The following is a 26,817-nucleotide window of genomic DNA, read 5'->3' as shown; positions in this document are numbered from 1 at the left end:
TTCTGACCCAATGTCTTCCAATTCCCAAGTGCTTTTTCTCCTTGACCATGCTGAGTAATAGGTCCATTTCCCAGCTTAGGAATAGGCCACTACCTAGGTTAGTAACTAAAATAGATGATTACAACTGATATCAGGAACAGGTTTGTTAATCATTCGACAGTTATTGAGCAACCTCTGGATGTGGCAAATGAGGGAAAAGCTAAAGAAAAATAGATCTTTGCCTCTTAATAAATTAGTTTGTAATAAAGGAGACGTGGCTGTGAGCAGGAAAAATACTCAGGGACTCTTAAAAAGCAACACACAAGCTCTTCTGAATTGTCAGCTGCACGCTATTTCACATTTTAATGTCTCTGTATGCTTTCAAATCGATTGAATGTCATAGCTTATTGGGTAGCATTTGTTTTCTTTCTTGGTAGCACATAAAATAACACTACCTCATAATCAATGGCATCTTAGAGTCAAGAAAATGTAAAATAATTAAATGGCCATTTATTCTATAGCAATCAACAAATACTGTCAAAAAGTAAATCTTTTTTATACATAGTTAATAAAGTTAATATCTGTTGTAAAACTAGAGGTCATCAGTATCACCATTATTGATTCCTACGGCGTGGCTCAGGTTCAAGGTCCTCTCTCTCAAGATGCAGACACAGCAGGAGGCCCCTCAGCATCGGTTCAGAGCAGCCCGCACAAATCAGACTAACAATTTCACACGACAGTGTAACCAGTGGGTTAAACCTTCATAAAGAATCATACAGGCAGAACTTCTGAATAAGTAAAATGGCACCCGAGTTCAAACAGAAGGACCACACAGTGTTCCTGGAGATACAATGAAAGTTATACGTTAGGAGAAGTTAAATTTCGAGGAGTGAGTTAGAAGGGGAAGATGTCCTGACGGAGGCAACAGTAGCACATGAGCAGAAACATACAGAGGGCACACGTAGATCTGGAAAAGGGGTGACAGGGTACAATAAAGGCATTATGGACATTCACACCACAGCCACGGATTCTAATCCTGGCCAACCTGCACACTGGTTTTTGACCTTGGGAAAGTCAATTAGTTTGAACTTCAGGTTCCTCTTTTGTAAAATGACTATATAAAATATTTATGTTTAGCGGTGCGAGAAGTAGAGATAATATTTGTAAAACACTTGGCAAGAAAAGCAGGCATTCAATAAATGGTAACAAAATTGGTTAGGTTTTCAACAGAAAAAGTGAATGAGCAAAGCCGCGCTTTGGAAAATTAACGTGGCATCTGTGACTGAAACGAAGTGGTAAGTGGAAGACTGGCTAAGACGCGTTTTCAATCGTCCAGATGAGAGGTAGGGGTCGGGGCCGGGGAGCAAACTAGGGTCTCCGTGGGTGGAGAGGCGGCAGTCAGGTGTCTCTACGGGCGGCGGGGGGCTACAAAGACTGTGACCCTGGGCCAGAGCCTTAGGGTGCAGCCCAGACAAGCACTCGAGGAATCTGGAGGCAGCGAAATTCGGCGCCCAGGTCCTGAGATTGGACTCGGCGGCGGACAGAACAGAGCAGGGGCTGGGCGGGCAGGAAATTCACCACCGCTGCCTAAGTCCTATTCGGGGAGAATCTGTTTCCAGGCTCCCCACGAGCAAGTTACACTCAGTAAAGTAGGGGCCGGCGGAGGACGGCCGGAGACCTGTGGGCCCGCAGACCCGCTCCTTCCGCAGAGCCCTGCAGGGCAGCCCGGCGGAGGCGGGGGCGGGGGCGGGGGCGGGGGCGGGGGCGGGGGCGGGGGCGGGGGCGGGGGCGGGGGCGGGGGCGGGGGCGGAGCGCGGCCCTTCCCGCCAGTCCCGCGGCCGCGCGGCATGCCCCGCCCCCGAGAGCTGTTCCGCGGGGCGGAGCCGGAGCCGCCCGCCCGCGTCCCTGGCCCCCGCGTCCCTGCGACCCTGCCACCCCGCGTCCCTGCCACCCCGAGTCCGCCGGTGTGTCCGGAGCGCTGCGCCGGCATCATGTTGGGCGTGATCAAGAACTCGCTGTTCGGGAGCGTAGAGACGTGGCCGTGGCAGGTCCTGAGCAAAGGGGACAAGGTAGGCCCGCCGGGGTTGCGGCGGGTTCTGGGCGGCAGGCGGGCCGGGCCTGGCCTCTGTCGTATGTCCATGCCCAGCGCTGGGCTCGGGAGGGCGGGAAGGGGGCGGGCTGGTGCGGCCGGGCCCAGGGCTGTGCTGGGAGCAGTGGGGACGGAGAGGAGAGGTGGATGGGAAGGGAGAAGCCCAGCTCGGGGCGGCATGGACAGCGCCTGGGGAGCGCATTCCTCCACTTAAACATTCCAAACATTCTGAACGTGTGTCTGCTGAGAGACCCTCGGTTGCAGAAAAGACCGGAAAAGTACTATCCTTAAGAAACTCGCAACTAGTGGAGAGCTGAGTATAAAGGAACAAGATCTGTGCTGCATAGAGGTGAAAGTGCAGGGCAGGGAGCACAGGGGAAGGAGCAGGCCATGCTGCCAGGGGATAAGGATGGGGCCTTCGCAAAGTGCTTTCAGCGTGTCCTCAGGGATGTGTAGGAGTACTCGGAAAAGAGGAGAGCAGGTGCAAAGGCCCAGAGCTGTAAAATGCTTTGTTGGCCAATGGAACTCCGAGAGTTGGGTGCCTAGAATACAGGATGAGTGAGGAGGGCACAGTCGCTCCATTCCCCCAGATTTACAGCAGTGCTAACGCAGGCAAATTGGACTGTGCCCTGAAAACAAGGAGTCTGCCACTAATTATAATCTCCTCGCGGGCAGGTACTTTGTGCACTTTGAGGCTGTATTCTTAGCTCCCAATTCAGTGCCTCATCTCTTAAAGGGCTGTGTTGTCTGGGGGCCAAGTTCCCGGACCTCGTACAGTGTTGCACACACAAAAGCCCTCAGCTAGACTCTAGACCGGACTCTTCAAGCCGGATCTATCTCTTCATCTGTCCGTATCTCGCTTTCCTCAGCTGTGGGGACCGAGGAGTTTAGCCCTGATCGAAGGTGACATGTTCAGCTGCCTCCAAGCAGCCAGGCGGGGACTGGAAATGAGTGAAGCTGGCTGTTTCAGACAGTAAGGCAAGGTGGGGACTGAGGCAAATGGCAGGGAGAGCTCAGGTCCCCGTCTACAAAGGGCAACTCTAGGCAGTTGTCAGGAAGTGATGTAAACCAGGGTTGCCACATTTTTAAGGAAAACCAACAATCCAGAATCTTCATGTGAAATCTCTCAATTTAAAATTAACTCGTTCAACAAATAACTATTTGTTGAGTGCCAACTGTGTGCCAGGCACTCTTACAGGCAATGGGGATGAACAGTGGCCAAAACTGACAGCTATCCCTGTGCTCCTGGAGCTTATGTTTTAGTGGCCAGTGAACAGAGTAAGTCAAACGTATCAGGTGTCAGAGGGTGAGCAGTGCTGGGAAGGGGAGGAAGGAAGAGGGATGTTAGGGATGAGGCTGGGATTCTGAGTGGGGCAACAATGTCAATTTGAACTGTTGGCAACAGACTACAAATGTTTGTAAACACTGCAGGCCAAACAAAGGATCCATCTGTGGCCACATCGTGTCTGTGCGCATGCCAGTCTGTGCACTCGGCCTGGTGACCTCGAGGGTCCCTGTTGGCCCTGACACTTAAGAATCTGCATGTTATTGACTGCTCCAGAGAGCTTTCCTTTCCGCGGTGGAATCAGCTCACTTAGTCTTTTGCGCTTAAGGACCATTTGGGATGCAGGCTGAGAGTCTTAACGACAACTGCGAATGCAGGCTGAGGGTCTGGGCTGGTCTGCTGCCTGGTTGCCCTCAGATCCCTTCCTCGCCCATGCTCTGCTCTCTGTGTCTCAGGGTGGAGTGGGGCCCCCCTGTCACCTGTTCCCCAGGCTCCACTGGTAGCTGGCTCCCAGCGAGGTTTGCCGGTGGGAGGCACTAGTAGGAGATAGGAGGATGGGAGGAAGGGAGCAGCAGGGTGTGTCTCCCTCACCTCTGCCCTGTCAGGTCTCTGGCACCAAGAGCTTCTCTGTGCTCCAGCTCTCGCCACATAGGCCACCATGGTTCTAGCTCCCACCAGGTGACCCAGGGATCTGAGCTGGAGGAACCGATGCGCCTCCCTCCATCTCTCTGAGGGCACTTCCTGACCTCTAGGTTGCCTCACTGTCCCGTTTGGCATCTCAGCCCTTTTATTATCTATGAAATCACTTTCTTGAACCAGTGTGCCTTTGTGCAAAATACTCTGGTAGTTTCTGTTTCCCATTAGACCCTTACTGATACAGTGCCACCTGCCACTGACTTTGCCTCCAGGGCTAAATGCATCTTCCCTCAACATTTGATGGGAATATGGGGCCACATGGGATATTGTTACCAGGCTGAAACAAATCATTTAACCTGAAAGAACCTCAGTTTCTGCAGCTGTAGAATATATAAAAATATCCTTCATATCTACTCCCAGAGTTACTATAAATATTAAATTTTTTAAAAACCTGAAAATGCTTTATCAACGAATGCACCCTAGAAATGTAGTAATATTATGTCAGAACTTAGCTCAGCTCCACTCTTACTAGCTGTGCATCATGGGCGACTTACTTAACCTCTCTGAAGCTAATCATGAGAGAAAATAACAATTCATGTCTTAGAAGATTGTTCTGAAGTTTAAGTGAGATAACCAATTAGGAGTTCAGTAAAATACCCAACACTTGGGTGAGCATGGTAACTATGCCACAGGTAGTTTGGGGTAAGCTACTTAACCTCCCAACTGCTCGGAACCCTGAAATCCCTCAACTGTAAGATGAGAATGACAGTGCCTATGTGACAATTAATTAGATATTTAAAGATACTTATGAACCTTTTTTTTAATATACACATTCAGGGTGTTTTTATCTTGAAGAGCCTCTCCCTGAAGTTCTCTCTGTCCCCTGGAAAGAGTGTGAGTCAGAAGCCGCTGTCCACTTTCCTGGCCAGAGGGCTGGCACTCAGCATGGCCCATGTAGCTCGGGTCAGGGTCACCAGATGTTCAGAACTGATTCCAGGCACCTGGTGGGGAGGCCCAGGCTGCGGTGAGCCTTATCAGGTGCCTTCTGCGTTGTTTGGGGAGGGAGGGGAACACGCAGCTCTCCGTCTCGGATTGGCTGGGTCTTGTGGCTGTTAACAGCAGGACCGATGTTAATAACTGACATCTTTATGGGATTTGTTTCCAGCCTGTGCACGTTGGTTAGGACCCACCGCCTGGGTTTGGATCCCGGCTCCACCACCTGCTCACTGTAATTTGGGCACATTATTCACCTCTTGTGCTCCAGTCTCATCGGAAGTTGAAGATAAAAACACCAGCTTCTTCATGGGGTGGTTGGAGGGATTGAAGAAATGAATCCACCTAAAAATGTTTAAAATAATGCCTCACACGTAGAAAGTGCTCAGGTTGATTGTTATTATTAATATTTTCTTACAATGAGAATGTCGGCTTCCAAAATCAACATGTACACCCACCACGTAAGGTGGCAAGGAAACAAACAGACCTTTTAGAGGACCTTGCAAATCCTGTAGCAAGAGGCATTCTTGCAAGATCTCTGCATGGGACTTGAACTTGAACTTGACCAGGGTTCCCACTGAAAATTGGTGTTTGTGGCCACACGCCCAAATCCTCATCTAGTAACTGGCTGGGAGCAGGAGGCAGAGGACACAGGGCAGGGAGTGCTGTTATTATGGTCTATGTAACAAGGAGACATACTAAAGACATTAAATTAGAAGAATCAAATGTGTTAACAGTATTAACTTAGGTGCTTTATTTTCTGCAGAAATAGAGAGAATTCTATTTAAATTCAGCTCCCTGGAGAATTAGGATAGTTTTATATTATCCGTCTCTCAAACCTAAATTTTCACAGTGATCCAGTGGTTCAAATGAGAGGTTATGGACATGGATGCTGTGAAAAGAGGTGGTACCTGCCGTAGAACCGCCTTAAGACATTGTGACCCAGCTCTTCTCCAGGATAGATATAATTGGACGACCTTCTCATCCCCCAACCCAGCTAGGGCTATTGTCTTCGTCATTAGAGTAAAGCCAGGTTTTACTCTGCAGCCTCCTTTCCCGCAAATACTCATACAGTGCCTGCTACATGCAAGGTAGCTACTAGATGCTAAGAGGTACAGTCGTCAGCGATACAGACAGTCCCTGACCCCATGGGGCTTATGCTTGCAGATGGAGGTTAATCATATTGTTATTCAATTATAATGACAGTAACTGTTGTGTTGCGAAAGTACAAGGGCCTGTAAGAAATATCACGGGGAATCTGTTTTCAAGTAGCATTCTCTCTGAGGAAGCGACTTTTAGGTTGGGACCTGTTGGGTAAGTAGGAGTTCATCAGGCAGAGACGGGAAAGGAATGAATACTCCAGGCAGCGGAAGAGGCAGGTGCAGAGGCCCTGAGGCAGGACCAAGGCATTGAGGGAAATAGCAGGCCAGTGAGGAGGTGCTCTGGGTGTGGCTGGCAAGGTAGGTAGAAGCTAGGTGATCCCTGGACCATCTGGGATAGGTTGAGACTTGGTGAATGAAGGCTTTTAGGCAGGAGATTTATTAACATGATTAGATTTATACAGAATTCCCCGTATATGTTCCCTGGGCGGTGTCAGCTTCATTCACAGCTTTAGTTACCCGTTGCAGTAACTCCCCAATTTACATCCCTGTGCCAGGCTCCTACTGAGCTCAGACCATGTGTCCAACTGCACCGTGGACAGTTTGCTCATCTGCAACAGGAGGCAGATGAACCAATGGATATGTAAGGGCCCTTCCAGCTCTAGAGTTGCCTGCCTTTGGAGTTCATATTTAGAAAGGACCACTCAGGAGGAGGAGGGAGAGTTGAGTTAAGCCTTAGAGGATGCTGGGGCCTTTGGCTCTCTGAGTCAAGCTGGACTCCCTTCTTGGCAGCCTTTCCTTCTTTGCTCTGGACTTTCTACCTGGGGAACAGGCTGAGAGTACAAATCTCCTACACCATTCCCCAGAACTCTCTTCTGCTCTGGGACTCCTCAGATTTAAGACTCGAACATCCTTGTGGAATCTTGTATTTAGATCACAAAAGTCAGTTGAACTCATTTGGGGTAGATGAAACTGACTTGCTGTCAGATCACCATCACGGGACTAATGCTTACAAAATCCAGCTCCCTGTGACAGCCTACGAGTTCTTCAGGGGTCTGGTCCCTGCCAGAATCTCTGGCCTCATCTCTTGCACATCCTGCTTGACAGTCTTTTCTCCAGGTGTAATGAACCATGTGTACTCTTTGCCATCATCATACTGTTCTTCAACTCTTCTCTTTACCCCTGTGGTGCCCGCAACCTGGAATTGCCTTCCCTACACTATCAGAGCATTTGCTACATCTTATAATAACTAGGTAGTTCTTCTTACCACCCAACTAGACTGCCCATATCATATTAATCTCCAAATCTGAAGCACCGGACAGAGGTTTTCAGTTTATTCAGTGAATCAATGCATCCATGACTGAATGTCCAGTCAGATCATCTATAAGCACCTCAAAGTCAGCTTGACCTAACTAAACACGTAAACTCACGCACCCGTGCCCCGCAACTCACCTAAGTAGTCCTTTTCTGTGTTCCCACACTGCCTGGCACTCTCATCCCCTTAAACAAATCAGCAGATTGTGTCCTGTTTCCCTGGCTACTTCTGTGAGACCACACCTCTCGGGATGTCAGAGACCATGCCTTCCGTCTCTGCATCATAGCATCTGGCACAGTGCTCAGCACATGATAGATGCGCCATGGTTGTTGGTTGAATGAATTAAAGAAGGAAAGAAAGAACAAAGAGCGGGCCAGCTGTTTCTCCAGTGAGAGCTTGTCATTGGTTTCTCCACGTGTAAGAGAAGGAGGGTTAAATGACTTCTGATGCTGCTGTTCTGAGTTTGACACGGGCATACAGATATCTGTTAGAAAGAACTAACTCAACAGCTAAAGAGTGAGCTTCAAAACTGCTCACTTCCCTCCCCCCCCCCCCCCCACCCCGTGGCAGCACAGAGTCTTGTGAGAAGCATGAGACTACTAGAGTTGGGATTTGAATTCTGGTCCCAGTCTCACCATTTAGTAGCTGTGTGGTCTTAGGCAACTTGACGTCTCTGGTGCTTCATTTCCTCTTTGGTAAAATTCGTTTCGTTGGGTGAACGTTTACACCACTTTCAGGCTAAAATTCTGTGATTCACAGAGTGGCATTTCTGGAATGTGAAAGATTATAAGTGGCAAGACTCAGTGGGACCTCAAATGAAGGGGGAGTCTAGTCCCTGTGGTGACAGACAGGGCCAGAAAGAGGAAAACATCCCGAGTTTACATAACACAGTTTGCCACTGAAGGCTCTTTGGAAGCGTCAGGCTCACCATGGGGAGGGCCTCACTGCTGTCCTCAGAATGAGTAGGCACAGCGCCCCAAGGTCAAGGCCGATGTGCAAACTCTTGATTCTCAGTCTGGAGCAGTTCCCCCTCCCCCATGTGAAGGGAAGTTTGTGAAGCTGGCACCCAGGCTCTGCTTTCAGATTTCCCTGGCTCCTTTCTCATGACTTTCTTTAATTTGGTGTTATAAAAACAATAGGTATTTTTGCATTATAAATATAAAATTATAATATTAAGTGTACTTTTTTAGCCTATACAGGCCACTCACAGTCCCGCAGGCCTGCCCGCCTCCAGAGATTCATTATGTCCCCTTGGGAGATGAGACTCTTCAGTCTAGGATGTCATAGGAAAGCCTGTTTGACCAGCCGGGGGCAGCCAGGTCCTCCATCATGTGTCTGTTTTTCATAATTATTAGTAGGAGAGGCAGCTCCTTAATCAGTCAGTAAATATCTGTTGAGCACCTGACATATAAAGCTCTGTGGTATAATTCCTGTCCACAAAGACTTTATAGAAGATTTTTCAACCTGCACTAACATTCCATTACCAGATAGTAAAAGCAATATAGAACAAGTTTCTCTGCTTTTAGTGGAATAGAATAAAATTCACTGGAGTAGAGGGCCAGCCCCTGTGGCCTAGTGGTTAAGTTCCACACGTTCCACTTTGGCAGTCCAGGTTCAGTTCCCAGGTGCAGACCTACTCTGCTCATCTACTAGTGGCCATGCTGTGGCAGCAGCTCACATACAAAAAAGAAGATTGGCAGTGGATGTTAGTTCCGGGTGAATCTTCTTCAGCAAAAAAAAAAAATCACTGGAGGAGAATAGAAGTAAACAGGATAGAAAGAAAGCAAGTATCCAAATATGCCACATCCAGAAAGGTAAAGTGTTGTTTTGTGAAACTTTGTTTCGATCGTGTGTATGTTCATGATAGGACATGTTGTAAAAATGTACTTCTTGTTATGGATTGCAATTTTCAGAGTTTGGAAAATGCTGCCTTGCAAAATGTTCAGGAATACAAAATCATGTCATGTGAGGCCTCAAATGGCAACCAGGAGGAGGGTGTGAAGGAGGGTGTGGGAAAGGGTTCTGGCCTTAGGACAGAGACTCAGTGCAGAGCGTCGTGGTGGCAGAGGACCACTGCCAGGGAGGAAGGATGTGTGGGAAGTGACAGTGGAGCTGGGCATCCAGGGGAGTTTTGTTGGTCGTCAGTGCTGTCAAGTAGACTAGATTCTGACTCCTAGCAACCCTGTAGAGCAGCACCTCACCCGGTCTTTTTGTACCACCCTCTCACCTTCCTGTGCTGTGTCAGACAATGCTCCACTGTTATTCATGGGGTTTTCAGTGCCAGTTTTTCCAGAAGTGGGTGGCCAGGTCCTTCTTCCTAGTCTGTCTAGTCTGGAAGCTCCACTGAACCCTGTCCACCATGGGTGACCCTGCTGGTATTTGAAATACCAGTGGCAGAGCTTTCAGCATCACAGCAACATGCAGCCGCCACAGTGGGACAAGCGACAGACGGGTGGTGTGGTTTCCTGACTGGGAGGTGAACCCCGGCTGCGGCGGTGAGAGCACCAAATCTTAACCACTAGACCACCGGGCTTTCAGGGAGTCAGGGGTGTGGTTTAGTGATGTGAGTTGAGAAGAAGAATCGCATCTGGGAGTACAGTGTGAACAGAACCACTCTGATCCTTCTTGACCTGCAGCCCTGCTCCTGGAATGAGGCTAACCTTGGAGCCTTAAAGTTTTGTGGGATTGTTGTTCTATTTCTTTGTTTGCTTCTTTCCAATTTTTTCTTCTTCTCTTTTTCTGGATCTCCTGTTATTCAGATGTTGGCTCTCCTGGCTTGATCCTCTGATTTTCTTTTCCGTTTTCTACTTCTTTGCCTTTTTACTTGACTTTCTGGAAGATTTCCTTCAACTTTACCTTCCAACCTTTCTACCAAATTTTTCATTTCTATAATATTTTTAATTTCCAAGAGCTCTTTGATCTCTGACCATTCTATTTTTATAGCATTCTGCAGATGTTCTGAGTGGTTTGGGACGCAATATCTCCTCCTGTACTCTGAGAATATTGATTATATGAAGTTTTTTCTGGTGTCTCTACAGCTGTAAAAAATATCCCAGAATCTATCTTTTCTTTTTTTTTTAAGACTGGGCATTTTTTTAATTTATTTTTAATAAATAAAATAATAGAGGAAGATTGGCCCTGAGCTAACATCTGTTACCAATCTTCCTCTTTTTTTTTTCCTCCCCAAACCCCCATACATAGTTATATATCCTTGTTGTAGGTCCTTCTAGTTCTTCTATGTGGGAGGCCACGTCAGCATGGCTTGATGGGCAGTATGTAGGTCTGCACCCAGGCTCTGAACCGGTGAACCCTGGGCTGCCAAAGTGGAGCATGGGAACTTAACCACTAGGTGACCGGGCCGGCCCGCCAGAATCTATTTCTCATAGCCCTTTCTGCTGAAGCCTGTCTCTTCCACGCTGTCTGCATACCCAGGCTCATTATGGAAAATTCCTTAACAGTTTGTGTCTCTTGTAACTGGACTATTACTGCTTCTAGAGTCGTCGTGTGTTGCTGCTTTATATCTCTGAAGCGCTCTGTATCCCTGTCTCTAGGAAGAAGTCTCCTACGAGGAAAGGGCCTGTGAAGGCGGGAAATTTGCCACAGTGGAAGTGACAGATAAGCCTGTGGATGAGGCTCTACGAGAAGCAATGCCCAAAGTCGTGAAGTATGTGGGAGGCACCAATGACAAGGGTGAGTCCCCCTGAAGGATGTGGCTCTGGTCTCAGAGGCGAGGCTTGTGTGCTCTCACTTCATCAGAAGAAAACACAGGGGAGGGGTCACAGGACACCTGTCCCTACCTGGTTCAGTGGCTCATGAACTTGCTATGCTGCATGAGCAAGGAAGCTCTGGGGAGACTGCGCTGGCGCCATCCCAGCCTGCCCCTCACTTCATGGTATCCCTGCTCCATGTCACTGAGTTCATGCTTCTCGCTCAGTTGTAGAGACATATGCTCTGGGTTTTTTAACTCTACAGCGCTTAGGGCGTCTTTGGATGGGTTGACTGGGTGAAGTGTGCCCACAGCCAGCCAAGCCGCAGGGTGAGGCCAGCCTCTGACTTGAGACCTCCACACCCAGTTTGGCAATCTCAAGAGCCCCCTGGTAGCTCAGAGTCTGCAGTGTACTGAGGCTCAGTGAGCACCGAGCGTGGCAGGTCCCCGCTCTGTTCTGGCAAACAAGGGGTCTGAGAATTCTTAGGCGGTCCCACTCTTAAAGATGTGGCAGTCTGTGATGGCTGCCTCCCTATTTTTAAAATAATAGGCCTGAAGTTTCAGCATACCGGTTAGCGTGTAAACCATATTTAAATATGAATTTAACTCATAAGCTCTCTAATTTGGCCTGTACTTTGGAATCACTGCAAACCCAAAATGGGTCAGAAAGTAAGGTGAAAAAGAGATGTCATGCTTAATTTTTAGGATATTTCTCAAGCTGATAATTTAGAAAGTTAGCAACTGATATTAACCTTAGTAACATTTACTAGGACCAGAATAATCAGGCTTTGGACAATAAGTCGACCAGTAGGAGGTCAAGAAGAAATCTTTTCCTTCTTAACACTGTCGTAACATTTTTTTAGAAGAAAATATGTATAAAAATTATAAAACTGATTAAAGAAAATCTTGAAAATAACAAAACAGCACCCCAATCCGTCTTTTTTGTTACAGTCATTGTTGTGTTTCGAATGTATTTCTTTAGGACTTTTTAATAGACTTTTTAAATGTAGTCATAGTGTTTGTGCAATTATATATCCTGCTTCTGTTACTTATTTCATAATTATTTCCCACTGTTGGTAAATGGTCTTCTTAGCATAATTATTAATAGTTGCATTATATTGCATCATATGCCTGTAATTTACTTGGACATATTCCTATTTTGGACATTAAATGGCACCCAGTTTTTCACAATTATAAATTCTGCTGCAGTGAATATCCTATTACCTATAGCCTTTTCCGTGTTTCGGATTATTTTCTTAAAATCCTGTCTCTAATACCCATCTCGCTCTGTGGGTTCTTATGTTTTCAGGAATTGGGATGGGGATGACAGTTCCCATTTCCTTTGCCGTGTTCCCCAGTGAAGATGGCTCTCTACAGAAGAAATTGAAAGTCTGGTTCCGGATTCCAAACCAGTTTCAGAGCAGCCCGCCAGTTCCCAGTGACGACAGCGTGAAAATCGAAGAGAGAGAAGGCATCACTGTCTATTCCACGTAAGGAGACGATTCTTCAAGCATCCGGGGGTAGTACTTGATTTGCACACTGCTCCTTGATACCTGCAGGGAGCATTTGCATTATATTGATATTCTTCCAGTTTTATCGAGATATAATTGACATATAACATTGTATTTAAGGTGTAAAACATAATGTTTTGATGTATATGTATATTATGAAATGATGACCACAATAAGTTTAGTTAACATCCATCACCTGACATAGTACAAATTTTTTTTATTTGAGATGAGAACGTTTAAGATCTATTCTTTTAGTAACTTTCAAATCTACACTACAGTACCGTTAATTATAATCACCTTGCTGTACGTTACATCCCCAGAACTAATTTATCTTGTAGCTGGAATTTTGTACCTGTTGACCACCTCCACCCATTTCTCCTCCCTCCCACTCCTCCCACCCTGCTGCCTCTGGCAACCACCAGTCTGTTCTCTGTATCTATGAGTTCAGTGTTTTTTTAATTCCACATATAAGTGGGAAAATACGGTATTTATCTTTCTCTGTCTGACTTATTTCACTTAGCATAATGCCCTCAAGGTCCATCCATGTTGTTGCAAGTGGCAAATTTTCCTTCTTTTTTATGGCCGAGTAATATTCCATTGTGTGTATATATATATATATACCACGTCTTCTTTATCATTCACCTGTCGATAGACACTTAGGCTGTTTCCACATCTTGGCTATGGTAAATAATGTTGCCATGAACATGGGGTGCAGAAATCTCTTCAAGATAGTGATTTCTTTTCTTTGGATATATTCCCAGAAGTGGAATTGCTGGATCATATAATAGTTCTAGTTTCAATTTTTTTTTTTTCCAAAGATTGGCACCTGGGCTAACAACTGTCGCCAATCTTTTTTTTTTTTTTCTGCTTTATCTCCCCAAACCCCCCCGTACACAGTTGTATATCTTAGTTGCATGTCCTTCTAGTTGTGGGATGTGGGATGCCACCTCAACGTGGCCTGATGAGCAGTGCAATGTGCGCACCCAGGATCCAAACCCTGGGCCACCGCAGTGGAGCGTGTGAACTTAACCACTCAGCCATAGAGCTGGCCCGTCTAGTTTCAGTTTTTTGAGGACTTTCCATATTGTTTTCCACAATGGCTGCACCAATTTACATTCCCACCAACAGTGCACAAGAGTTCCCTTTTCCCCACATCCTTACCAACACTCGTTATTTCTTGTCTTTTTGATAATAACCTTTGTAACAGGTATGACATGATATCTCATTGTGGTTTTGATTTGCATTTCCCTGATGATTAGTGATGTTGAGCACTTTTCATGTACCTGTTGGCCAGTTGTACATGCTCTTTGGAAAAGTGTGTATTCAGATCCTCTGCCCAGTTTTTTGTTTTTTGTGTTTTTTTGGTGAGGAAGATTGGCCCTGAGCTAACATCTGTGCCAGTCTTCCTCTGTTTTGTAGGTGGGATGCCACCATAGCATGGCTTGATGAGCAGCGTGTAGGTCCACGCCTGGGATCTAAACCCACGAACCCCAGGCTGCCGAAGCAGAGCTCATAAACTTAACCACTATGCTGCCGGGTTGGCCCTCTGCCCATTTTTTCATTGGATTGTTTGGCTTTTTTGCTGTTGAGTTGTGTGAGTTCTTTGTATATTTTTGGGTATTAACCTCTTCTCAGATGTATGATTTGCAAATATTTTCTCCCATTCAGTACGTTTCCTTTCCATTTTGTTGATAGTTTCCTTTCCTATGCAAAGCTTTTTACTTTGGCATAGTCCCACTTGTTTATTTTTGCTTTTTTTTTTTGAGGAAGATTAGCCCTGAGCTAACATCTGCTACCAGTCCTCCTCTTTTTGCTGAGGAAGACTGGCCCTGAGCTAACATCTGTGCACATCTTCCTCTACTTTATATGTGGGACTCATACCACAGCATGGACAAGCAGTGCATAGGTCCACACTCGGGATCTGAACCCGTGAACCCTAGGCCGCCAAAGCGGAACCTGAGAACTTAACCACTGTGCCGCCGGGCCTGCCCCCTATTTTTGCTTTTGTTGCCTTTGTTTTTGGTGTCAAATCCAAAAAATCATTGCCAAGACCTGTGTCAAGGAGCTTATGCCCTATGTTTTCTTCTAGGGATTTTGTGGTTTCACTTATGTTCAAATCTTTAATCCAGTTTGAGTTGATTTTTGTACATGGTGTAAGATAGTGGTCCAATTTCAATCTTTCGCATGTGGCTGTCCAGTTTTCCCAATACCATTATTGAAGAGACTGTCCTTTCCCCATTGTGTATTCTGGGCTCCTTTGTCGTGAATTAATTGACCCTATATGTTTGGGTTTATCTCTGGACTCTCTACTCTGTTCCACTGATCTGTGTGTCTGTTTTATGCCCATACCATACTGTTTTGATTACGATGGCTTTGTAATACAGTTTGAAATCAGGAAGCATGATGCCTCCAGCTTTGTTCTTCTTCTCAAGACTGCTTTGGCTATTTGGGCTATTTGGTTCCACACAAATTTTAGGGTTGTTTTCTGTTTCTGTGAACAACTTCACTGAAATTTTGGTAAGGATTGCATCGAATCTGTAGATTGCTTGGGTAGTATGGACATTTTCACAATATTGATTCTTCCCATCCATGAGTATGGAATATCCTCCCATTTATTTGTGTCTTCTTCAATGTCTTTCATCATCGTCTTCTGGTTTCCAGTACAAGTCTTTAACTTCCTTGGTTAAATTTATCCCTAGATATTTTATTCTTTTTGATGCAGTTTTAAATAGGATTGTTTCCTTAATTTCTCTTTCTAAATTTGTATCGTTGATGAAGTAAGAAATACTGAGAGCTGACAGTTTCTCACTTTGACGTCTTCAGCCTACAGCACGCAGATATTTGCATTGTATCTGAGTAAATGCCTTTGCCAGTGGCCAGATTGACCTGGACACAGAGAGTTTAACCTCAGCTTGAGCTGAGCACCTGTATTAGCCGCCACAGGGTTCTTGGAGCCTCAGAGAATGTCTAAATCAGGCTGTAGTTTGGGGCCATGAATACGTGGGGAGCATAAAGGCCTAGGGTTACCTCCTTCTTACCCCACGTTCCCCTTGAATGCCAGAAGGGCAGGGAGTGTTTGCTGGAGCTGGATGGCCACCCCCTTAGTTATTCATGGTCTGTGGTCCTTTGAGCAGAGCCCACGTGCATCTTATTATCATTCTAGTCCTGTTTCCAAGGCCTCCTTTGGGGTCCTGTTCGCTTGACTGCAGAGAATAACAGGTGCACAGGGTTGCACGTTTTTATTCTTTGGGCCCCAACCTCCCCTCAGAAACCGGGTCTCTTCTAGATCATCAGTGACTCCCCATTTGTTAAAATCCTACCGGGTGACAGGCACTGAACCATGTGCAGACAGAGACCAGGAGCTTCACTGGTAGTAACCATGGTGGGAGGTCAGTTCTGTTCTAGAACAACCTCATGAAAAAGAAATATACAAATATTGCACAGAGAGCTTCTGTCCACTTCCAGAGGCTTCCAGACTTAGTCATGTGGCTGCCCTGCTCCATCTCTGCACCTGAGGGTGCAGCTTCCTCTGGAGCTAACACTAATGCTGAGAATGTGAGCCTGGCTGACCTGGGCCGGGCAGTCCTGGGCCAGGTGACACAGGGCGCCCCAGAGGACAGAGAGTGTACTGCAGCCAGGCAGCTAGCCTGAATAAGGACTCTGGTCCTTATTCAGATTTTCCAGGCTTCACTGCAGAGGCTGCAGAGAAAGCAAAGTAAAGAGTATCTTTTCCCAGGGCAGGGACTAGGGTGGGGAAGCAAGGCACCTATGGTGCAAAATTTAGGGAGGCACTCACTCTCACAGTTGTCCAAGCGCAGGATGGGCACCGAGTGAGAGCCTCCTCAGATCTTGCACCTGTGTCTCTGCTGTCTCACCCTAGTTCCTGCTCCATCTTTTCCATCCTCTTTCCTGTGTCTTGGGAGGCAGCCTGGCATAATATAAGGAACCAGTCTATTTTGGTTTGCATCCCAGGATGATGCTTGGGAAGTTACTCAGCCTCTTTAAGACTTAGTTTCCCCATCTGTTAAGTGCTGGTAATAACACCTGCATCATAGGGATTATTGATAAAGAGTATCTTTCAGTATTTACTAAGATACTGTTTACAAATTACTTAATGTTTATGACTTGTAGTAGGGTTCAGAAATTACTCTTTCCCTCTGCCCCTTCTTACTTCGTAAGGAGTGAGGTTGACATGATAAATCAGGTCACATAAGGCTTCAAGCAGATGAGATTAGCTTCTGACCATTTGTTTTACCAGACCCAGCAGTTGGTACAATTTCTTTCTTTTGTCTTTAACTTTTTAGTATGGAAATTTCAAACTTAGGAAAACATAGAGATAATATAAGATATTGAAGCCCTATGTGTGCATCACGCACCTTCAAAGATGATTAACTCAAGGCCAGCTTTGTGTCATGTGTACCCTACCCTGGGTTATTTTTAGACGAATTCAAGACATTGTGTTATTTCATTCATAGATATTTCAGTGTGACTACTGAAGACTTTTTAAAAATGCAATCATAATATCTTATTACTCCCAAAATTTTAGCAGCAATTTGTTCATGTTATAATAACATAAAATATCCAGGGTTCTGATTTCTCCTGTTATCTCATAATTTGTTTTTACAGTTTGTTTGAATCTGAATCCAAATAAGATCCATCCATTGCAATTGGTTGGTGCATCTTTCAAGCCTTTATTGACCTGTAGCTTTTCTCACCGCCGCGCCTTCTCATTTTTCCTTGCCATTTATGGGTCATTTGTCCTATTGTTTTCTGAATTTTGCTGATTGCCTTTATGTGCATTTTATCAGGTGCCTCTGCCCCTGTATTGCCTGTAAATTAGTAGTTGGAAGAAGGGAGATGATCGGATTCAAGTTTGAGTTTTGAGCAAGGATATTTCATAGATGGTGTTGCGTACCTCAAGTAGGGGCTCATAACATTTGCTTGCGTCTGTTTTTGTGATGCTGGTGACTGTAGATGCCAGGACCCAGATGCCTTGTTTCATTAGAGGTTGTAAAATAATGTTCTCTATTTTTCCTTCTTCGTTTATTAGCTAGAATACTTCCATAAAGAGAAACTTCCCCTCGTCTACTATTTGGCTTCCCTGAGATAGAGTCAGAGAGAAAAGGCAAGATACCTTCTCTTTATTTATCAGTTTTCAGAATAATGGTCTCATTGCTTAACATCGTCCAAAGGGGAGGTAGTGTTGATCTCTGTTTTTTGAGTATCAATATAAACATAGGAATTTAAACAGAATTGATGTGTTTCAGTTCTTTGCAGTTATTATTCGTATTGATGCTCAAATTGTCCCATCTTTGGCTGATGGGAGACTCCTCAAGTTGGTTTCTTAGTCTTTTGACATGACCCTGGTGGTCTGCGGCTTCCTTGCTTTCTGGTGTGACAAGATGTTTCAAGCACATCTTGCCATTTCTTGCTCTAGAGCTGGAATTAACCTTTTCTCCAAGGAACCCTGGTTCCTTATGGTGAGAAAGGGTATTTCTTTAAACAGTACTATGAAAGCTAGGTCTGTGGAAGTTTCCTTTTAATTCTCTGAAACCTAAACAGATGAAAGTGACAAATATGGTAGCTAGCCTGGCTCAGTGAATTTTTTTTTAACCTAACGTATGGTCCTAAGGTAGCATGTGGTCATTCCTCAACTACCCACTTGGTGTCACTGCACAGTCAGATGTCATTTAAAAGTACCTTACTGTGGAAGGCCGAGTTAATGAGGTGGTAGAAGGCAAAAGTACTATTTCAGATACACAGTGAGTGCCTTAGATACAAAATTAATTCTAAAAGGAAAGCCTTGGGTCCTTAATTCAGACTTCCTTTTTTATGACCTTCTGAAGGGATGTCCACAAAAGGATTATACATTTATTAGCAGTGTATAAGTACTTTTTAAATGAATGGAAGGCTATGAAAAATAACACTGTCAGAATCGTTTTAGTATTCACACGGGGAAATAGAATTTTGCTCGCACTTAAATGAGTGGCCACATCGCACACCACTGTCCTCCCTCTGTGTTCTATAAAGGCCATAGGTCAGAGCTGGGCCTCCTCAGCGCAGGTCAATGCTAGGTTCAGCAGAGACCAGCAGTGGGAGAGGCTGGAAGGTTTTAATGGAACTTTCATGGTTTTAATGAAATGTCTGAGTATAAAGGAAAGAGTTGGAAACGAGGAGTTCATTGTCAGGGTGACCTGTGCTCCCATCCCAGCTCTACCACCTAATAGCCCTAGGACCTGTGGCATGTTACGGAGCCTCTCCATGCCTCAGTTTCCTCATCTGTAAGATGGGGGTGAGAGTACCTAACTCAAAGGATTGTTGTGAGGATGAAATATGCCATCTGTAAATGCCTGCACTATGCTAGACATTAGCTAGACACTCAGTAAATGTTAGCCGACTCTTCTCTTCTTGACTTCACCTCCCTTGGAGAATTAGATAAAATTTTACTAGAATTAACAGCAAAAAAAAATCAAGCTACTGCAGATACACTTGACTTCAAACCTCAACTCTAAGGATGATGAGTTTTATAACTTTGGGCTTTGTGAGCTTCAGTTTTCTCATCTATAAAATAATGCTTATGGGGCCGGTCCGGTGGCACAGTGGTTAAGTTCGCACGTTCTGCTTCAGCGGCCCAGAGTTCGCCACTTCGGATCCCGGGTGTGGACATGGCACTGCTTGGCAAGCCATGCTGTGGCAGGTGTCCCACATATAAAGTAGAGGAAGATGGGCACAGATGTTAGCTCGGGGCCAGTCTTCCTCAGCAAAAAGAAGAGGCTTGGCAGCAGATGTTAGCTCAGGGCTAATCTTCCTCAAAAAAAAACAAAAATAGCACTTATGATGCGTTGTTGTCAGGGGTCAGTGAAGTTATGCGTATGACAGAACTTTGTGAGCTGTGAGGCACCTAGGGTTGCTGATTTTGTTTCTCTCTCTAAATGACCAGGCCCTGACTGAGGCCGCTAGCAGCTTGGGAAGTTCCGCCTAGAGGAAGAGAAGTTTGGAAGAAAGGGTCCAGCTGCTAAGCCACTAGGGTGTTCCCGTATTACCGCTTAGGGAGAGCTACAGACCAGCGTTGGCCCAGTTCCTACATAATTCCAACACCCATCTGTAACCCCAGGAGGTTTGGCCTGCTCAACACCCAGGCTTTCTCGCTTCAATTCCAAGGGGCCTCACCTGACCATTCTATGGAAAACAGCATCACTCCGTCTCTCCTCCTTTGCCCTGCTTTGTTTTCCTTCACATCTCTTATCATCACCTGCCTTATGTACCTCTCTTTTCATTCATTTATTGTCTTCTCCCTCACTGGAGTGTTCTTCACGGCAGGGCCTCTGGCTCTTCTCTAATACGTGCTCAATTAAAAGTTAGTGAATAGGGGCCAGCCTGGTGGCGTAGTGGTCAAGTTCACGTGCTCTGCTTCGGCGGCCTGAGGTTTGCAGGTTCAGATCCCGGTCATGGACCTGGCACTGCTCATCAAGCCACATTGTGGCGGCATCCCACATAAAATGGAGGAAGATTGGCATGGATGTTAGCTCAGCGGCAATCTTCCTCAAGCAAAAAGAGGAAGATTGGCAACAATCATCCTCACAAACAGAAAGAAGAAAGTTGCTGACTCAATAAACGAATGAAAATCTTGGCCATGCCTTCCCTGCACTTCTGTTTTTTTTGCTTTTCTCCCTAAAGACCTTGGTCCCCTCCCATAGCTTCAACTGTCACCCTTTCATTGGTCATTCTCCAACCTGACCTCTGTCCAACTCCCTTGAATGTCTTTTCACTCATCAGACTCTATGTGGATACTAAGGTGAGGCCATTTACACGTTCACTCATTCACTCAAAAACTCACTATTCAGAATTCACTTATTCCTGATATTTCAGGGTTGTGTCGTTCCAGATATAAGAAGTGATATCTGTGGATTGAAATTACAGGGAAGCATATTTCTACTCAAAAATAAAAATGTTCTGGCAGAAAGTATCTACAGTAGAAGGGACAGATGATGAGGTACTGAAGTCCTTGCCCTGGAGGAATTCAAGCACCATCTGGACAGACATGTGACGATTATACAATGTAACGTTTGTACTAAGTGGGAAGTTCGTTTCCATTTGACAGATGTTTATGGAGCACCTCTGATGTTTAAGCCACTTCACCTCTGAGAGCCCTGCCCTGCCAGTGATAAGATTCTGTTTCTAAAACCTAGTTCATCACCATTCCTTTCCCCCAACAACCAGTCTTTTACAAACTGGTACTTGAAGGGGCTTCAGTCACCGCTTCTGGGGGGTGAGCCCACTTCAACATGGCTGATGCTGCCTTCTCTCTCAGGCTCCAGCCTTAGATTTCCAGCTCCCCACAAACCTCCTCAGGTGCCTCCCAAATCAGTGGGTCCGAAGTAGAACTCAGATTTCTGCCCCAAACCTGATCCCCTGTGTTCTGTCTTCCTACAGGTCCCTTCTATCCTCCTACCCATCCTGTTCCAATGTCATCCTGACTCCTTCACCTTCCACATCAGTTATTGGCCAAGCCCTAGTCACCTCCTCGCTGTGCCTTCCCTTCCATCCGCACTGCCACAGTCCTCATCACTTCCTGCCTGAACTATTCCTGTGGGCTCCTGCTTGTTTCTGGTTCTTCCACCTCTGCCCCTTCTAAGTCGTCCTTTGATCACCGCCAGCCCTAAAGCACAGGACCAGTCGATCGCACTGCTGCCCCTTCTGCTCGGCTCTGGTTGTAGGCCTCGGGCTCACACTGGGGTCGGGACCAATGCCCAAGCCAGTCGTAAATGAGAAGGGGTCCTCAAATGTTTAACCAGGCAGTGGAACCAAATAAAAATGCCTTGTCGTGGCATTTACAACATGGCCCTTCACAAAGCAGCCCCATTCCGAGTGTCCGCCTGATCTCAGGGCGTCCCACCCGCACCTCCCAGCGCCCCCCTCACGCACACTCACACGCACATGAACATCCACTTCCGCACCTTCACTCGCACCCACCCAGCTCCTCTCAGACCCCCTCCCCAGTCTCTGCTCGCTGGCAACTGTAAGGACAGGAATTTGTGTTATGTTGTTCGTTGCCAGAAGAGACGCTCAATAAATAATTGCTTAATATCACATCCTCTGTTACGCCTTCCCTTTCCGTTCTAAGCCAGAACCACTCATTCTCTGTTCCCCATCCCCAGAGCGTTCTGTTCACACCTTCTGCTTCCATTCCAGTGCTTCCTTGGCCCTGTACAATCTTTACGTGTTTCCATCCTGACCACTACCGTTAGACCTCGAGAGGGGAGAAAGCCATCTTTATCCTCTGCAGCTCTGCGGTGCCCAGCTGGTGTTTTGTGTTCAGTGATGCTCCCCTCAGTAAGCGTGGTTTCGACTGACTGAATGAAATACCTTACGACGTTAAGCTTCTTTCCTGTTGACGTTAAATTATCAGCTCCTAGTCTTAGACTTCCTTGGCCTAGCACAGAGATTCATGCAGATCCCCCCCAAATTTGGGTTGACTTGTTGATTGTTAAAGTTTTAGGCCCAGCTGGCTGGTCAGGCTCAGAGTCATTCCATTTCTCTTTCTGGCTCGCTGGGTGCCTGCACCAGCTACCCCCTGAAAATAACTCATTATGATTTTTTTGCCTCCTTGGACCAAAGCCTCCATCTGCTCGCCCACCTCAGTGATGCCTGCGGTATCTCCTCCCACCTCCCCTAACTCATCCAGACCCTTTTAATCAGTTCCTTTTGTGTTTCGGGAGTCCTAGGTATGTGCGTCCTTCCATGATTCCTACGGTCACCCAATTCTTTATTCGGAATACTGAGCTCTGACGTTGGGTGAGATGAAATACAGTGCCCTGCAGGAGGGCTCCTTTGAAGATGGACACTTAGAGACTTGTTGACAGGCTTACAAAAATAATGTATAGATTTCATGTTTATTTCCTTTGAGGGGCTCAAAGCACTTTATAGCATTCCTTAACTGGCGCATCTGGAGGGCTGTGGGCACTGTGTGGTTATGCTCCTTGCACAGCTTGGAGGATCAGCAGGGGGAATGAGGCGGCCGGTCCATGAACACAAGCTGAGGTGCCAGGTCTGGGCTTCCTTCATGTGTCAGGGCTGTGTGCCCAGGAGCCTTTCGTTTCCTGGCTTATTTCTGCAGTTCTCGGCTCGGGGTTAGGGTGAGCTGGTTCCATCTGTAGTGAGGAGAACACACGTGTCTGTTGCATAGCACACCCGGCTTTGCTTGTTTTCTAGTAGAATGTTTCCATGATGAAGCAATAGGGAAATCTGTGTCCTCATTTCCAGTATCTCGGTCAGCCTGGGAATAATATACAAAGTTGGGTTTTTCTTTCCGGTAATGAATTCAAGAATCCCCAAATGATGACATTCTCCCTGTCACTCTCCTTCTCCGTGGCCCCTGCCAAGTCCTCTCCCTCTGCCACCACTTGGGGACTAGGATTCCCAAGAGCAACCTACTGACCCTCTGTGTACTCGCCGTCTAGGCCTCGTCTCCCTCCTGCCATGATTATAGCCAGTACCGACTCACTGGTGGCTCCCACATATCTGTCACTAGACCCATCTCTTTCCCAAATCAAGATCTCTGAGTCCAGTTCTTTCCCAAGTCTAAGGAGCTTGTCACAGTGCCCAACACACACGTAGGTACACAATAATTGTTGCACCTTCGCAGAAGCACCTTCCTATCAATGTACCCACAAACCAAATTATTAACCCTCCACACCCCTCCTTGCCAAAGGAACTCTTCAGCCTGGGATCCCTATTCTGTTAGTGGCATCGGTTTCCCTCCAGAGACTTAACTGGAAGCCTTGGAGAACCGTTGATGCCGCCCCCACCCCGACTTCCCCTCCACATCCAGTCCCCTTTCAAATTTACCTTTATTCAGGCCTTTGTCATCTCACACTTGGCTGTTCCTGGGCTCCAGTGACTCCATTTCCCCCGTCCCTCCACTGCCACCAGAGGACTCTCTCCAAAATGCAATGTGATCATGTTGGTCCCTTACCTTAAAACCCCTTTGTAAGTCCACCTTCACATCTAGGATCAGGTTCAGAGTCCTTAGTATGGCATTCAAGGCCCTTCCCAATGTGGCGCCAGTCAACTCCCTTTCCCCGTTTGAATTCCCACCACTGTCCACTTGGTATGTGTCTCAGATCTCGTTGTATGAATGAGTGACTATGGAGGCAGGCCTACCACCCTGAAGACAGTAAATTTAATCGTTTATGCCAGAATTGTTCACTCAGCCAAGGGTCTAATGAGTGTCAGGCACTGTGTTCGGTGCTCAGGATACACAGTGGACAAAAAATGACAAAGATACCTGTCCTCATGGAGCCTGTATTCTACCAGGGGACTCAGACCATACACAGTGAGCACAATCAATAAATATATACTATGTTAGAAGGTGCTGAGTACTGATAAGAATAGAAAGAAAGAGAGAGAAAGAGAGAAAGAAAGAAAGAAAAGAAAAGAAAGAAAGAAAAAGTAGGACAAAGGAAGAAGCAGAGGGCTGGGGTGTGGGGTTACAAGGTTAAATCAGGTTTTGAGAGTAGAACTGAGAAGACGAGCTTGGTCATTGAGCCGGTTCTTTATTGTTGGGCTCTCTTCCTGGGCTCATGGTAATCCCTTAGATTACCACCACATCCCTCACCTCCGGAGCTGGGGAATTGAGTGGCTGTTCTGAGCAAATTGCACAGTAACAATAAACGCTCCTGTTTGTTGTGAGCTCACTGCGTGACAGACACTGGGCTGCGCAGTTTGCACAGTCTTTTCCTCTTCAATCTTCACAACAGCCTTCTGAGATGGATCTCCTCCTCCCAGTTTAACAGATGAAGGACCTGAAGGCTAGAGAAATTAAAGCATTTTCCCAAGACCATGAGCTCGAAAGTGGCAGAGGTAGGATCTCAGCATATAACATTTTGCCTCCAACTGATGAATGAAGATGTGAGGACCACTCCTTTGGACGTCTCCAAAATCCGGTAGCTTACAGAGCCAGCCTCATGCATTTTCACAGAGAATAGTGTAGTGTCACAGCACGAGAAGAGGCTGCAGAAAGCCCTCAGCACCTGCTCCCACGTCCAGCGTCAGATTTGTTTCAGGCGGGGTTCTCAGTCTATAGCCACTCTTCGAAAATAATTCCAGTGTCATGCAGGCTTTTATTGCCAGCACAATTCTTCCTTAATGTTCATTCTCTGTCTCCTTATCCAGTTTCCTCTCATTTGAGCCTCAGTGAAGCTAGAGCTCAATTTTCTTCATCTGCCTTATAATCTTTCTTTGATAAACTTGAAGCACCAAGCCGCCTCTATTCCAAATTGGTCTCAGCTCTGTCGTGTTCTGTAGCTATTTTCTAGACAGCAGAGTAATCAATGCCTGAGAGATGGGCGTTTTCACATCAGTAACCCTGTAATCAATGTGCTGAACGCTTGCTGAGCATGACTCACCACTTTAAAGGAGCAAAGCGTGAGTCAAGAGGACCCACCGAAGATCCTGGATTTGGCCTAATCGTGGCCTGGTGCAGATTCAGACTTTTGAGTCATAGCGCTCATTAGAAATGGGGATGTATTTGACTCTAATAAAGATTTGAATACACCCCCACGTTTGGAGTGGTGTATTTAGGGTAAGCCACAGGAGGAATTTTGGAGCATAGGCAGATGACGTAAGGAGCAAATACTAATCTTGAAAAGACAAGCTGTATTGCTTCTCTGTCCCCACCTCTGTCACCAAGAGAAAAGCCTGATTTAGGAAAAGCCTCTTTACTTACTAGAAAAAGAAGGCTTTCATGATTTGAGCAGAAGAAAGGATTTATCAGAAGTGATTTCTTTATTTGCGGCATGCGTAAAGCTTGCCCAAGGGCCCTCCCAAGACTTCCTCGGGTCCCTGCCTTTGGTGGCTCTGATTTTTAACAAAGCTGCTACTTGTCTGTGCTCTGATGGGCTCACTCCTTAGAACTGCTCTGCTGTGGGAGGAACAGTAGCTGCAGCTCCACCCTGACTGCCCTTTTCCTCCTCCTTCCCCAGCTGGAGACAGAGAGGCAGAGAAGAGGAGCGGCCCGGCCGGCCAGCAGAGGGAGCTAGAGAAAAAGGCGAAGGCATCTCTGGGAAATTTCAGAGAGGGAAGCTCACATTTAGGACGGGACTACTGTTTCAGGCTCTGCGTTAGCGTTTTTCACATCCATTATTGTATTTAATGCTCACAACAACCATGAAGGGAAAAAAGAACATATCCCAATTTTACAAATGAAGATCTGAGAGTGAGAGAGGTCAAATGTGCCCATCTAGGAAGTGGCCGATCCGCAGTCTTGCCACTATAGCATGCTTGTCATAATAAGAGGAGGGAGGGACTTCCCCCTCTCTCAGAGACCGTGTCCTTTCCTAACCATCCCCTTGCTCTTGTATCCTCAGGCAGTTCGGTGGTTACGCCAAGGAAGCCGACTACATAGCCCACGCTGCCCAGCTGCGCACGGCCCTGGAGGGCACAGCCACTTACCGGAGTGACATCTACTTCTGCACTGGGTATGACCCTCCCATGAAGCCCTACGGACGTCGCAATGAGGTCTGGCTGGTGAAGACATGAGTGGGTCAATGAGCCGGCACTTCCTGGATGTGCTTCCGTGTCCACTGCCTCGGGGGCAGCAGGGGGCGCTGCTCCACTATGCGCCCGCCCAACCAGCTTTCCTTCAAAGCCACTTACTGCCAATGTTCTGAAATCAGCTTGCTCCGTGTCCTCAAGCTCTTCTTCTCATGGTGGGAAATAATTCAGCCAAGATAGGCAGCATTTCTCTGATTGCTTTAGAAAATTCTATAGTAGACCAGAAACACCCCGGGAGCATTTTCCCAGCTATCTGGTCACTAATAACTGATTTTTTTAAATTTACTGAATCTGTATTTTTGCTATTGAGGGGAAAATGTGATTTGTGTGTGATCTTTCCTCTGTGATTCTCATAAGAACTTTGTCTAAAAAGAAAACGAAAATAAAGATCTTCGAGTTAAACAGCTGAGACAAATCCTCAGTATAATTATTTCAAGATTCTACAGTCTTATAGATAACGTAGTTCTGAGTACCACTGATGGTGTTTACTGTGGCAAGAATCCTGTATTTAGAGTCCCAGGGTCCTTCAGAATATAAACCCAAAGGTCCCGGGAGGAGGACATGCACCACGTGCTTGAATGTCTCTGAATCAGAGACATTGACCTGACTGTGTTGTAAAGATTCCACGGTCATGCGTGAAGGATCATAT

General features: G+C 46.4%; 1 protein-coding gene and 1 long non-coding RNA gene across 2 annotated transcripts; one reads left to right on the top strand and one right to left on the bottom strand.

The window, feature by feature from the left end:
• Positions 1 to 1,812: 1,812 nt before the first annotated feature.
• Positions 1,813 to 26,572, top strand: HEBP1 (heme binding protein 1). The gene is made up of 4 exons (XM_008522938.2): positions 1,813 to 2,048; positions 10,949 to 11,087; positions 12,413 to 12,593; positions 25,982 to 26,572. Exons 1-4 carry the CDS (start codon positions 1,827 to 1,829, stop codon positions 26,151 to 26,153), a joined length of 714 nt encoding a protein of 237 aa, XP_008521160.2. The 5' UTR covers positions 1,813 to 1,826; the 3' UTR covers positions 26,154 to 26,572.
• LOC103552739 (uncharacterized) lies at positions 22,489 to 23,580 on the bottom strand. The gene is made up of 2 exons (XR_545307.2): positions 23,463 to 23,580; positions 22,489 to 22,890 (listed from the first exon to the last, which is right to left on the bottom strand). It is a non-coding gene; the product is annotated as an uncharacterized lncRNA (long non-coding RNA).
• Positions 26,573 to 26,817: the final 245 nt, after the last annotated feature.

The sequence above is a fragment of the Equus przewalskii genome, chromosome 5, assembly GCF_037783145.1.
Source record: "Equus przewalskii isolate Varuska chromosome 5, EquPr2, whole genome shotgun sequence".
Classification (NCBI taxonomy): domain Eukaryota; kingdom Metazoa; phylum Chordata; class Mammalia; order Perissodactyla; family Equidae; genus Equus; species Equus przewalskii.
This window is presented reverse-complemented; position numbering and strand designations above follow the sequence as displayed.

Bases quoted from the DNA above. Each gene is read 5' to 3' on its own strand.
- HEBP1 (XM_008522938.2), top strand. From the start codon at position 1,827: ATGCCCCGCCCCCGAGAGCTGTTCCGCGGGGCGGAGCCGGAGCCGCCC. The intron at 2,049-10,948 runs GTAGGCCCGCCG...CCCTGTCTCTAG, and splicing joins TCCTGAGCAAAGGGGACAAG to GAAGAAGTCTCCTACGAGGA. The intron at 12,594-25,981 runs GTAAGGAGACGA...TTGTATCCTCAG, and splicing joins GGCATCACTGTCTATTCCAC to GCAGTTCGGTGGTTACGCCA.